Source organism: Excalfactoria chinensis, chromosome 1 (assembly GCF_039878825.1).
Source record: "Excalfactoria chinensis isolate bCotChi1 chromosome 1, bCotChi1.hap2, whole genome shotgun sequence".
Taxonomy (NCBI): domain Eukaryota; kingdom Metazoa; phylum Chordata; class Aves; order Galliformes; family Phasianidae; genus Excalfactoria; species Excalfactoria chinensis.
This window is the reverse complement of record NC_092825.1, coordinates 173460237-173473730: the sequence shown is the minus strand read 5'-3', so window position 1 is coordinate 173473730 and position 13494 is coordinate 173460237. Positions and strand designations below refer to the sequence as shown.

The 13494-nt window shown below is 42.9% G+C and overlaps 1 protein-coding gene across 4 annotated transcripts; it reads right to left on the bottom strand.

Moving 5' to 3' along the window:
- Positions 1–2825: 2825 nt before the first annotated feature.
- On the bottom strand, positions 2826–13175 carry FAM76B (family with sequence similarity 76 member B). 4 transcript variants are annotated; one of them, XM_072338405.1, is made up of 10 exons: positions 12948–13175; positions 12774–12838; positions 12549–12603; positions 10820–10975; positions 10184–10383; positions 8587–8634; positions 8309–8389; positions 7530–7665; positions 5618–5719; positions 2833–5211 (listed from the first exon to the last, which is right to left on the bottom strand). In XM_072338405.1, exons 1-10 carry the CDS (start codon positions 13041–13043, stop codon positions 5122–5124), a joined length of 1029 nt encoding a protein of 342 aa, XP_072194506.1. In that variant the 5' UTR covers positions 13044–13175; the 3' UTR covers positions 2833–5121. The 4 variants fall into 4 exon arrangements, with proteins under 4 accessions (XP_072194524.1, XP_072194506.1, XP_072194515.1 ...); XM_072338414.1 differs by having other exon boundaries at positions 7530–7662; XM_072338423.1 differs by lacking the exon at positions 8309–8389 and having other exon boundaries at positions 2826–5211.
- Between the last annotated feature and the right edge of the window lie 319 nt (positions 13176–13494).

Below are 13494 nucleotides of genomic sequence, written 5' to 3'. Positions count from 1 at the left end.
CTAATGTGTAAGATCACACAAAAGGAGTTCAAGCTACACTTCGAATCTTCTACCACAACAGCTGTAGCAACCACAGAATCATTATGGTTGGAAAAGACCTCTCAGGTCTTCTAGTCCCACAGTGCCCATTGAGCCACATCCCTCAGTGCCACATCTCCATCTTTCTGGCAGTACTCTTACTATTTTTCCTAGGCCTGAACAGTAACATTTAACTTCTTATATGTTCTACATCGTACACCTTTCTATTTCAAACTCATTTCTTCTGCTTAGTTCTCCAACTTTATTCTCCTATGGTGAAAATTAAAAACAAAACCAAACCACGCCATAAGCAGTACCACATTTTACCTTAAGGAACTGCCTTTTCAGCATGTATAGATAACACGTGGCTTAAAGAAAACTACATCTCATTCAGCACAGCACTTAATTGGGTAACGCCTCAGAGATGTCTCTTACCATTTGCCCTCATTGCTCTCTACTTCTGCAGGAACACATCAAACCTCTCTGCCTTCTACCCCAACAAGCCCCTTGTCTGGTTCCTCCTACTTCTTCTGTGTGTGTACCGAAGTCATTTTACCTCTTCCGTGATGAAAGCAACAGGACTGCACATAACATACCAAAAAATATGTCTCTTTCAGTGCAGTATTTTCAACTGAACCAATATCTCAGGACCTCGTTTAAAGAACAACTTTATACGAACAGTTTTCATTTTTAAAAGCTAAGATGCTAAGATTACAGTTTACAACCATAAACTTCGGTGTTTCCAAAAAGATCAGCATGGAATTGGTATAGAATCATAGAATCATAGAATTACTCAGGTTGGAAAAGACCTTGAAGATCAAATCCAACCGTAGCCTAACCAGTAGCCTATCTCTTAAAAACCACGAAACAACACCACAACAACAAACCTCTGCTAAATCATATCCCTGAGCACCACATCCAAACGGCTCTTAATCACATCCAGGGATGGCGATTCAACCACCTCCCTGGGGAGCCCATTCCAGTACCTAACCACCCTTTCTGTAAAGAAGTTCTTCCTAATATCCAACCTAAACTTGCCCTGGCGCAACTTGAGGCCATTTCCCCTCGTCCTGTCACATGTCACTAGTGAGAAGAGACTTGCCCCGCTCTCATTGTAAGAACCTTTCAGGTACTGGAAGACAGCGATAAGGTCTCCCCTCAGCCTCCTCTTCCTCAGACTAAACAGCCCCAGCTTCCTTAGCCTCTCCTCGTAGGGCTGATTCTCCAAGCCCTTAACGAGCCTCGTTGCCCTTCTCTGGACCTGCTCCAGTACCTCCATGTCCTTGTGCTGAGGTGCCCAAAACTGAACACAGTACTCGAGGTGAGGCCTCACCAATGCTGAGTACAGGGGCAGGATGACTTCCTTAGTCCTGCTCACCACACCATTCTTAATACAAGCCAGGATGCCATTGGCCCTCTTGGCCACCTGGGCACACTGCTGGCTCATATTCAGCCGACTGTCCATCAGCACACCAAGGTCCCTTTCCGTCTGGGAGCTTTGCAGCCACACCTCCCCAAGCCTGTAGGGTTGCCTGGGGTTGGTTTGAAGGTACTGATGACCACGAAGAACCTTCAAGTGCTTATACTTAAGTTATAAGTTTATTTCTTTTAAACTTATTCCATGAAATGATGCAAATCCCTTTTAGGGAGTCAATCTCCTGCATAGCCAGTTGCACAAGATTACCACGGATTACACAGAAACTGTATCTAAACCAGGTATCATACAGAGTTTTCCCCTCCTCTCAGCTTTAAAAACAAACAGCTTCATTAAAGCCACTGCAAAATTGCATTAAAATGAGAGGAAGAACAACTCAATATTAATATTAATATATTAATATTAATCAATATTAATATTAATATATCAATATTAATATTAATATATTATACATAACGACATGTAATTTAAAATACACTGTTTTAAGAGTAAGGCTGTGGAACCCCAAGAAACTCCTTTTCTAGATAACTGTCTCGATCAATAGCTGCTGAGACTCACTTTCTTGTTCATCTGACTCATTCTTTCTTTTACATTCTGAACAGTCATTCTTAAATGAGAAGTATTCTACTAGATTGCGGAAGGAGGAAAAGAAGTTTCCTTTCAGTATCTAAAGGGGAGCTACAGGAAAGAAGGGGACAGACCCATTAGCAGGGTCTGTGGTGACAGAACAAAGGGCAATGGCTTCAAGCTCATGGAGGATAGATTTAGGTTAGATAGAAGGACAAAGTATTTACAGAGAGCGTGGTGAAGCACTGGAACAGGCTGCCCCGTGATGTGGTTGATGCCTCATCCCTGGAGACTTTCAAGGTGAGGCTGGATCATCAGGCCCTGGGCAACTGATGTAGCTGTGGTGTCCCTGCACATTGCAGGGCAGTTGGACTGGATGGCCTTCAGAGGTCCCTTCCAACTTGAAGGATTCTGTGATTCTGTACATGAGAGAAAAACAAAAACAAGCTCCGAGAATTGCAGCACACAAGATCAAAAGACCAGGACTTACCAATGCAGAGTGCAGCATGTTATTATGGGCACCTCACTCCTTGAAATGGATGCAGAAACTCCCAGCTTCACCTCCAGTCTCAGAATCACCTAACTTGTACACAATGCATGTAGACAAAGAACAATGTTATAGTTAACAAAGTCAGAAATTCAAGCACTACTGAATACAAGCGCTTCTCTTCCCTCCTCATTTTAAGATAGAAAACCCACTTGAAAAAATACTCAATTCCACAAGATATCAGTTAAATCCTTTCTTTAAACTGCATTTAAGACAAGACAAATACAGATTTAAGAGTAATTTAAAAAGGACAGATTTGTGTTTTGACAAGATTTTATTGTGAAACATTGGGTTTAGAAAAGGTACAAAACGTCAGCAGTCAGATGTGTGCCAGTACAGTGTTTTAATAGTCTATACATGTGGGAAGCTGAACAGCTTCACTGCAGAACATGTATTCAGACGTAGCCTCTAAAAGGGGGCTGCAATATTCGCAGGCTTGAAAGACATCAATAGCTTGAGCCAAAACAACCATCAATGGTCAGTGCTAATCAACATCTGGGAACAGGCTAAAAACCACAATATGTTACAACAGTCTCCTTGCAGTTCCACGCTTAAACAACATCAGTTTATTCTGTCAATAATCTACAGCTCCAGGACAGGATGTTCAGGACTGGTATTCAATGCGCAGTTTGGAGCCTTTTTAGAGCTGCTACGTGGTCGCGTTTTAAAACCAATTTCACCAAATATGGGTCACCATTCAAGTGGGGAAAAAAAAAGCAGTATCAAAATATTACTCTGAATTAGTGAAAGCCATAAATTCGTATCTTACAAAGGAAAAAAGACAAGTATCCCAAAAGGACAGCAGAATTCTCCACCCTAGTTTATCAATTTTAATGAAGGAGTATTTCTAAACATACAAAGTTGATTTCAATGTATAAACGTATAAAAACACACATACCATATGAAACAAGCTAACACAATTTTTCACGTGATTCAGTAGTCTGTCACTGCTGGAACTTGTTTGAATGACTGCGAGGTATTCACAGCTTGGCATAGGGGTGGACAGCCAAGTGACGTTCCATTTTGGTTCATTTATTTGGAGGTGCAGAGCTTATTATACACAATGAAGCTTACTGGAATACAAGCAGTTACCCTGTTACCAATCAGTACCCAGAGCTGAACTAAACCTTCACTCACCTAAGCCCACTGCACTTTATGCTGAGCTGTAGCTCACTTTCCTGACCAGAGCCAGTGGGGTATACTAGGCTATGCTGAATAGAAATTCCTGAATATGACTGCTGTCCATTAGGAGCAAAGCTAAACATAAACTGATACCATTTAGAATCAAAATCTACCCCAAACCCTCCTTCTGACAACATATCCACTCCCTTAACTTCAGGACCATTTGTTCTGGCTACTCTTTTCACACCGCGTATCTTTAGCAGGGGATGAGAACCTTGCGATTCATTAAGAGTAATCAAAAGTGACAACTAAGTAACTAATTAAATCAGACAATGGTGAATGCACATACATATATTTATTTTAAATTTGAGTGTGTGTCACTAATTAAGGTTGCAACATAGGGGGTACAAAGTCTGCTACGGACTTCAAGTTAGCACTGTATCAAATGGAAAAGTGTATAAACAAACCACTAAACTTCAGTGTGGCAAAAAAGCATTTCTTGTTTTGTTTGGGAAGTGTTTGGCGTGAGCAGCACTACCGGAACTCTACACCTCACAGACAAGCTACAAAGGTTATCTAAAGCCAAAACTCACTGCCTGTCTATGAGTCTATGAGCTAGTTTTACTGCTGCTCCAAGCACTGCACTTTGATCCTTGATTCCGATTCCTCTGTACACACATTTATATTTACATAAAACATTTATTAAACATGATTTTAAAACATAAAAACCTTATGTACAAAATACCAACATTCCTATAAATAAACAGTTGGAGAAAGGCACTTGCAAGAAAAATCTACAGTAAATCTTACAAAAAACCACACTGCCTCTGTTACTGTACAATAGATAATCTTTCTGTAAACCCCTATCACAAGAATGTAAAACACTAATTAACTGTTATAACTAAGAATATAACCGTTACAGTTGTATTTACAAATACATATAAGCCTTTTGTTTTAGTTTCACTTGAGCACCATGATTTCCGCCCTAAGTTTATATTCTGATACAAAGTAAAAGAACTGTTGCCAGAAACCAGCATTCAATGTAACCGGAGACTCATAAACATTTGGCTGACATCAAGATCGCTTAAAAACATCCCTTGCTGCTTCGCAAAAAAGTACACCTAGTTTGTTATTGCATGTTGTCCTTTTAGAGAGAACACTGCTACGTTCTCTACACAATTTGCTTAATACTATTGCTGGCAAAAAGTTTCCAATATAAAAACAAATTAAAAAACCAACATTCTTCAAGCCAGTTGAAGTGTTTTTTATCTGAACGGTAACTAAAAAAAGCCGCACGTTCATTATAAAAACGTGGAGGAAACATGCCAACTCATCCGGTGTGCAAAAAGAGTCCTTCCACTACACAGGATTTTAAGGGCTTCGCAGAAATTACTCAACTTTCCATTGAGCAGATCCATGAATCACCACCTCCTCAAGGAGACGTTAAAATACTGCCGCTTTTATCGAATTTTTTGCCCTTTGACAGCGCTGCCACCTGCTTGAGCAGCTCTCTGTTTTTGGCCTGCAATACAGACAGAAAGGTGTTATCGATTAGCGGGGAGTTTCAGGTCGCACGGTGACACGCTACATCCTCCTCATTGCATTTTGGAAACAGGTATATTGAGAAAACTCAAATGATTGCTTTCAGAGCCTCAATGTGAATATTCCACCTGCCAAGGAAAGGCAACCACATTTCTTCAACAGAAGTCAGGATCTGAGGCTCATTCTGTGATTAATAAGACAACTCCCTGAGGATTTCTCCCTCTTTAAAAGCAGGCATGTAGTTTAACCCCATATACTTCACAGTTGATTGCGTTACACTCAACACTCAATCAGACCGACAGCACACTCACAACTGATGAAACACCAGAGAACAGAAAAACATTCCTTTTCGAGCCCTTCTCCAGCACCAATAAGCAGCCACTTACCTGCAACTGTTCCACAGTTTCCTTGTGAGCCTTCTCCATGCTGTTCATCTTCGTCCTCAAGTTCGACTCCTGATATTGGAAGTCTGCTTTCAGTTCTGTCAACTGAAAATATAAATTCCATGAAGATTCCCTGGCCTGCTGCAGTATGTCTTCTAACCAGCCCATGAAATCTTATGGAAGCCTTCAGCATCTCAGGAACTACAGTATTAATTTACTGCTGTAATCTCCAGGTATGTCTCACAATTCTGTCAGTTCTAGGTATGGGGATAATTAACATTATTAGATGTTCTCCCTATGGAAACAGCATAAAACAAGTCACTACAGAGGAGTGCAATGACATTTACTTTCCTAAATAGCTTTACCCAGTAGATGAAAGTTAAAAACAGGTAATGTATTTCCTCCTGACTCATCTCCTTCTAAAGGTTTTGTAACAGAGAGATAAGGGCTTAATGCTTGCCCTCTGAAGAAACTACCTATACCCTCCACGATGGGCTATCCAGATCTTTCACATTAAGCACTTAAAGGTTTGAAATTGCAAGTGCTTCCAACAGCGGTAACAGGAGGCATAAAAGCAATACAAAACAAAGAGTTTCAATATCCCTCACACACGAAATTTAACTGTAGAAATGCAGGTACTGCAGATGGTTTAAAAGTAGAAATGATTTCCTTCCAGGATCACTGAGCTGATCTTAATCATTAAACCTTTGATAAACCACCATGCATACCTATAATCAACATTTAATTGAAAATATTACAAATGTAGATTATTTTTAATACAATTCTATAATCTACCCAACATTGAATAGTCTAAAACCACTGTTAGTGTCTTAATAGCATCCAGTTATGAAGAAAGGTTGGGGGAACTGGGTTGGTTTAGCTTGGAAAAGAGAAGGCTCTGGGGAGACCTCAGTGTGGTCTTCCAGTACTTGAAGGGAGTGTATAAACAGGAGGGGGAATGGTTGTTTACGAGGGTGGATAGTGATAGGACAAGGGGGAATGGTCTTAAACTGAGACAGGGTACGTTTAGGTTAGACATTAGGAGGAAGTTTTTCACACAGAGGGTGGTGACGCACTGGAACAGGTTGCCCAAGGAGGCTGTGGATGCCCCATCCCTGCAGGCATTTAAGGCCAGGCTGGATGTGGCTCTGGGCAGCCTGGTCTGGGGGTTGGCGACCCTGCACACAGCAGGGGGTTGGAACTGGATGATGATTGTGGTCCTTTTCAACCCAGGCCATTCTATGATTCCAGTTAATCAGATGGCAAAGAAATAAGCTCTAATAAAGAATAATCACAGTACATATTTTTTTGTTTCTGAAAGCTGAATCTCTTTTCTGAGTTTTGACTGCAGTCATTTGAGCTTAACTATATTTCACTTAACTTTTCCTGACTGCCGGGCACCTTCCAAGCTTATCATCAAGCTTATCCAAGTCATCGACCACAGACCAAGACTTGATAACCTGCACAACAGCCATACTACCAATATTTTAAAATCCCAACACTTAATTTACACAAATTGTACATGTAAATTTGTACACCATCTCATGAATAGTGGCCACAGTAGCTTTAACTTAAGACTGAAGTTATGCTAAACTTGAAATACTTACTACTCTTATTCTTCCTCTTATCTCATGTGTCCATCAGCCTACACACATCATTTGGGAACTCTGCTATGATTCAATTTAAAACATGTAGAACACACAAACCGCTGTCTGGCATCTTAAGTAGGATGAATATAATTTGGCTCTAAGTCATAGAGGAATTCATAAGACGGAAGTCCCAAGCTTGTCCTTGAAAAGGTAAGGTCCGATTGGCTACTATATAAAAGGCCTGCACCTGATTTTGTTTTTTTGTAGGAGTCTACAAAACAGCCAACAGAACGAAGCAGTTCTCATGAAGCAGACTCCATTTTTACCTTTTTATCTTTCTCTAGGATGGTCTGATCTCTTTGCTGTAGAAGGCGTTTAAGTGACATTACTTCTTCTTTCAGCTGGCTTATGAGGACAAAGTTGTCAGTTCCCCCACTGTCCGCTGACTGATTTATAGAGCTACTAAAAACAGAAAGAAGTTAATTGTGATATTAAAAGGAAAAAGAAATGGTACATTTTATCAAAGTTCAAAATGGACAATTAATAATTCTACAAACACCCTTAAGAACTGATGCAACAAAAGTATGTACCTGACAGAAGGCAAATTACCTTACTAATGGCACACATTACATACACCTGCAGAAATATAGTTCAGTATTAGCTCCAAGGGCAAGAAATATCTTCAGAATGAAGCAGCCCCATTTATCCCAATTGTTTAGTCAGAAGCAGAATAAAGATTCGGTCTTACACCTTAAGGCCCAAAAAGCTTCTCTGGATACTGGCCCAACATTAAGCAACAGGTTTAACCCTGCGTCTAAATCCAAGAAAGGCCAGGGAATACCGTTTCATTGGTAACCAATGCTTCATTATTTAACCTTTATTTAAGGTTGTCCCAAGCAGCTTAAAAGTAGGAAGGCAGTGCCAGTTTTCTCACAGAGTAATGTAGTTGACAGACAGCACTCAGATGCCACCCAGTAAGCTGTGTGGCTGGACAAGTCACACCTCCCTCACTCTTCAGATAGAGAAAAATAGAAGGAAGCAGCTGGGAACAAATCAGTGTTCTATTTGGTCGAAACGCCTCAGCTTTACAAAGATGTAACTTTACCTATCTCCATTTGATGGCTTGGATTCCAGTTTGGGTTTTTTCTTTGGAGTTTCATTCTGAATAGCTGCAGAGGATTTATGGCTGAAATCAAACAAAATGTAAACCTAAAGCCTCGTGCTACATAACCCTCTAATTCACCATTTGGTACATGTATTATCACTAACTCATGCTCCTTGCTGTAATGCTAGAGATTAGCCAGAAAAGCAAGAAAAAAATGTCCTTTAAATAAAAATGCCAAAAGAAATTAAAAAGAAATTAACAAATAATATCCTATTTACCTCTGTTTCCATAGTCCCTGATCTTGTTCTGGACTCAGACTGCTGATTCTGAAATAAACAAAACATACTTGGTAACTGACCAGAAGTACCATTATTCCTAAGTTGATAGGGATCATATCTGTACTGCATACAAATCACCCCCCTCTTTTTCTTTTTTCATTACAAATTACCTATTTTGAATACTCAGCTGGACAGCATTACCTGTCCCATTCACAGCCCCTCTTTATAACATCAAGAAGCTATAAATTCTTTTGTATAAACATTTACATTACTGAAGCATGCAAGATTTCATGAGTGATGCTTAAACCTTTTTTTCTTGTATTTCCCAATTTTTGGGTACATCCTACAGCTCTTGTGCTCAGCAAGCTGGTCTAAAACAGCGATCTCAGAGTTCCCATACTCTAAAATGAACATTGCCTAAAATGGTGCTTATGTGACAGCATGTGAGCAGCTTTACAAGTTTTAGAGCCCTGAAAATATCTCCTTCAAGTCTAAACGTACGTCTTCAATCATTTCCAAAGTAACTTCACTGAATGCCACTGACAGAGGAACAGCAAAACTGAGAACACCACGTTGAATCAAATAGTTCAATGATTTTTCATTTCTACCTTGTATTATTCTCTCACCTCAACAATAACTGAAACGGATAGGAAAAGTCTTATTTATTGGACCAGAAGCAATGGACCCAGGGCAGCCTACAGAAAAAAGGTGCCAAACAAGCAACATTACGACCTGTATAGAGATACGCTCATTTTGTTAACTCTTGAGAATATAAGAAGCTCCATACTATAATAAAGAGCTAATAAATCTTACTATACCTCATGCATTACATTAGGTTTAGCTTCCTGCAATTTGACTTTCACAGATTAGAGAGACCAGCACAGTAATTCTCTGTAGGAAAAGAAGAATTTCCTTCAAGTTCCTAATCTAGACTTTTCTTTTTAACTGAGCATATTTATACGTCTGATTATCACTGCAGCTTTGCTTCTCTCTTTAAGCCATGCTTAGCCAAACAGGTTTCAGTCAAAAAGGAAAAGCGAAGCTTAGAATCAAAGTGTGTTCCTGTGATGGGGTCATCACCACCGCAGCCGTACTATCTGTCATCCAACACAAAAACAAATCAAGCACTTCTAAAGTGTGCCCAAAGCCTATCAATGAAAATAAAAATCACGGCCACTATTACCACAGCATAAGAAACAAATCAACGTTGGGATTTCTGATTTGATAAGCTGGGTATCTAAATTAAAGGTTGTCTGCTGCTTCTACCACAGCCAGAGACTGCGTGCACAAAAACATAACAGGAGATGGGACAGAACTAGATAAGATGTTGTGTCAGAAAGTGAAGTGAGTGCTATTTTCCTATGTCTGTATAATGAAATCCTGCAGGATTTGATTATCACTAGCAAAGAGATGCACACTGGTCCTGGACTAACAGTGATCTCGTACCTTTCCTTCCGCTTCTCCATTTCACAACTATATGCACACAAACAAGGCACAGTTAAGTAAGTTAGAGTGGGTTATTTCCTTCCATTTCACCTCAGTCCTAACAGCACACAATTGGAAAAAGTAACTCCAACCATTCTATTGAAAGGCTTACTTATGGTGCCCACTGCTGTGACGGTGGTGGTGGTGGTGGTGATGGTGGTGATGTTTTGAATGGTGCTTGTCTTTCTCAGTAAGAGATGAAGACGAGGAGTTTGAATGTGAAGATCCAAGACTCTTCCTCTGTTCTTTTGTTTTCTGTAGCACTCGCTTGTAGGACAGGGTGCAGAGCCAACACAGCAACTTTCCATCGACCTTTGGGGAAACAATTCATAAGGGTTTTTTTTCTCCTAGTTACACTTGCACTAGAAATATATGTTTTAATACTTGCAAAATAAATAAATAAATGTTTTAACTCATGTTGTCTTTAGGAAAAATCCAAACATCCCTTCGGTATGAAACAGCACTACTGTATATACGAGATATGCATGTTACCCTTCAATAAAGTCAATGTTATTCTAATTCTTTTTGTAATAGGGAATTATGCTAGAAGGAGATCTTAGCAAATATGGGACAAACTCTACATCACAGAAGGGATAACGCAGTTGATACATCTTCTAGGGGGCAAATCATTCTCGGCTGAGACAACACGTAACCTCTCTCAACCCATCGCACATAATCAAGATGTTGTCTATGAAATGGGAACATCTGTTGTCAACCTAAGCCACGCCAGCTCTGGAACAAAGCTTACCTTCCTTCTTCCCTCCTCTTTTCGATCAAAAGCACACTGCTGTTTGCACTGCTCACATGTTTGAGGTGGGCCGTACTTCTTTTCTGAGTTGGTGCAGCGCTGACATTTCGTGCCAATAAATGCTGCAATAATATTACAGTACTGACAAGGCTTGGGCTGAAAAACAGACAAACAGAATGGAGGTTAGTTCATTATTGAAACAGTGAAGTATTAGCACAATTAATTCAAATCACAGGATGAGGACGTTTCTAAACTACAGTGGCTTCATATGATGCATCTTAAACCTTGTTTCCAGCCATCTCTCTGCCCAGTACTTTTTCCTCTACAAAGATGAAAAGGTCAAAAACCACTTCAGAACTGCCATGAAACCCCAGATATAAACGCTGGATCTGCACTGTACTTTACCACGCTACATTTCAAGCTCTTCAAAGAATGCCTTTTGTTTGGTTTACGCTTACATTCACTAAGTGCCTGCCTTCATGCCAACAGCTGCTACGTTTCTCCAATAAGCTGAATTTCATCTGAAGTAGATGAAGTTACGAGCTCTTGTCTTACAAACGAGATTACCCTGATACCTTCCATGAACTCGTATCTGCAGGGCACACAGACGCAGTGCGTGCATTCACATACTAAAAAGTTTAACTTCTCTAACAGAATTGAAGCTGAAATTCAAAACAGGGAAACACGAAGTAACACAAATACAGCTAACGCTCAAAATCTGTCCTGCTTAGTAGCTTAATACGATTAACGCACAGCAATTTTCAGACTTACACAATACAGTGTGACTCTATTTCCACGTTAACCACTCATAACACAGGCAGCTAATGGTCCTTCTGCTGTCAATGTGTGCTCGTGAGAATAGGCAAAGACTTTCTTCACATGCATGAGGTGAATTAGCATTGTTTATTCTAACTATACCACAGTTAAGAATAATCATTAAAACTGCATTTAACCACAAGCGACTTAAAAGCGAACAAAACAAACTGGAAGCCAGGAAGGAAATCTGTCAATAACTTTTCTCTCCTTCAAATCATAGAATCATAGAGGTTGGAAGGGATCTCCAGAGATCATTGAGTTCACCCCAACCCTGCTAAAGCAGGTTCCCTATAGAAGGTTGCACAGAAAAGCATCCGGATGGGTTTTCAATATCTCCAGAAAGGAGGCTCTGCAGCCTTTCTGGGCAGCCTGTTGCCACCCTCACAGTAGAGAAGCAGTTCCTCATGCTTGTATGGAGCTTCCTACGTACCAGTTTGTGCCCTCTACCCCTTGACCTGTTGCTGCACACCACTAAAAAGAACCTGGCCCCATCCATTTGACTGCCATGATTCAGACACTTATAAACAGTGATGCGATCCCCTCTCAGCCTTCTCTTCTTCAGACATAACAGCCCCAGATCTCTCAGCCTTTCTTTGTACAGACGCTCCAGGTCCATCATCACCTTCATGGCCTTCCAATGGACTCTCAGTCTTTCCTGAGCAGGGGAGCTCAGAACTGGACACAGCACTCCAGACGTGACCTCAGCAGGGCAGAGCAGAGGGTCAGGACCACCTCCCTCGACTTTCTGGCCACGCTTTTCTTACCACACCCCAACTCACCTCTCCCCAAAGCAATTCCATTTACCCCCCCCCTCAAATCTCATTCCAAAACTTTCCCTTTAAAATAAACGAAACAACACACGAAACAACTTTCCCAACCCCACGAAACCCTCCTCCGTGTGCAGTTCACTCACCGTTCCAAACTGCTTCACGTTCTGGGCGCACTTCTTGCAGATGGTGTTCGTTTTGCTAAAGACAAAAACCAACGTCAGCCGGACTCCGCACCAGCACCACCCCCAACCCTCAGGGGAACCCAGAGCAGCACGGAGATACCGCCTCCCCGTTTGGGTGTGAAGAGAGTTTGACTCCGCTCCCACCCGCCTCCCCGCCACTCACAGAGGGCCCAGGCGCTGCCCTACCTCTCCTGCTGGAACTCGGAGCGGCAGTAGGTGCACTTGACGATGGGGTGGGCGATGCGGCACTCCTGGGGGAGAACAGCGGTCACGTCCCGCACCGCGGCTCCCCTCAGCGCCCCTCACTCCGCGCCGCCCGCCCCCCCGGCCCGCTCCCCCCCCCCCCCCCCCCCCCGGCACCTTGCACAGCTGCTGTCCCTGCGAGAGCTCCTCGAACGGGTACCGCTGGTTGCACTTGGTGCAGGCGTACAGAGCCGGGGCTGCCGCCGCCGCCATCCGCGCCGCTGCCGGCGGGGCGGTGGCGGGCGGGCCCGAGGGAGGGGATGAGGGAGGTGCGGGGCGAGGCCCGAGCCGAGGAGCCGCCCGCGCCCCCCCTTCCCCCTCCCGCCTCCGCGCTCGAGGTCGCCCCCGCCTCCCCGCGCCGCCCCAGGCCCCGCGCGCCGCCGCCGCCGCCGCGCCGCCTCCCCCCCTTGTGTCGGTGTCGGCGTCACCCCGCGCCCCCCGCCCTTCCCTCCACCCCGGGCTCAGGGCTCCCGCGGCAGCCAATCACCGCCTCGCGCCAAACCGGCCTTCAAAACTCGCCGCCCAATCGCCGCCCCCGCGCTGCTCGGAACCGCCAATCCGGACGCGGACTCGCCGCCCTGCGCTGCTCGCCGATTGGATGGCCCGCGGGTCGCGGCGCTGGTTGGTCCCGCCCGGGAGATCCTTGCTTTCTGATTGGCCGGCG

Excerpts from the sequence above, each read along its gene's own strand:
- FAM76B (XM_072338405.1), bottom strand. The coding sequence starts at position 13,043 with ATGGCGGCGGCGGCAGCCCCGGCTCTGTACGCCTGCACCAAGTGCAAC. Across the intron at positions 12,604-12,773 it reads TCCGAGTTCCAGCAGGAGAG|CAAAACGAACACCATCTGCA; the intron begins GTAGGGCAGCGC and ends TTTTGTCTTTAG. Across the intron at positions 8,635-10,183 it reads CACAGCAGTGGGCACCATAA|AATCAGCAGTCTGAGTCCAG; the intron begins GTAAGCCTTTCA and ends TGTTTATTTCAG.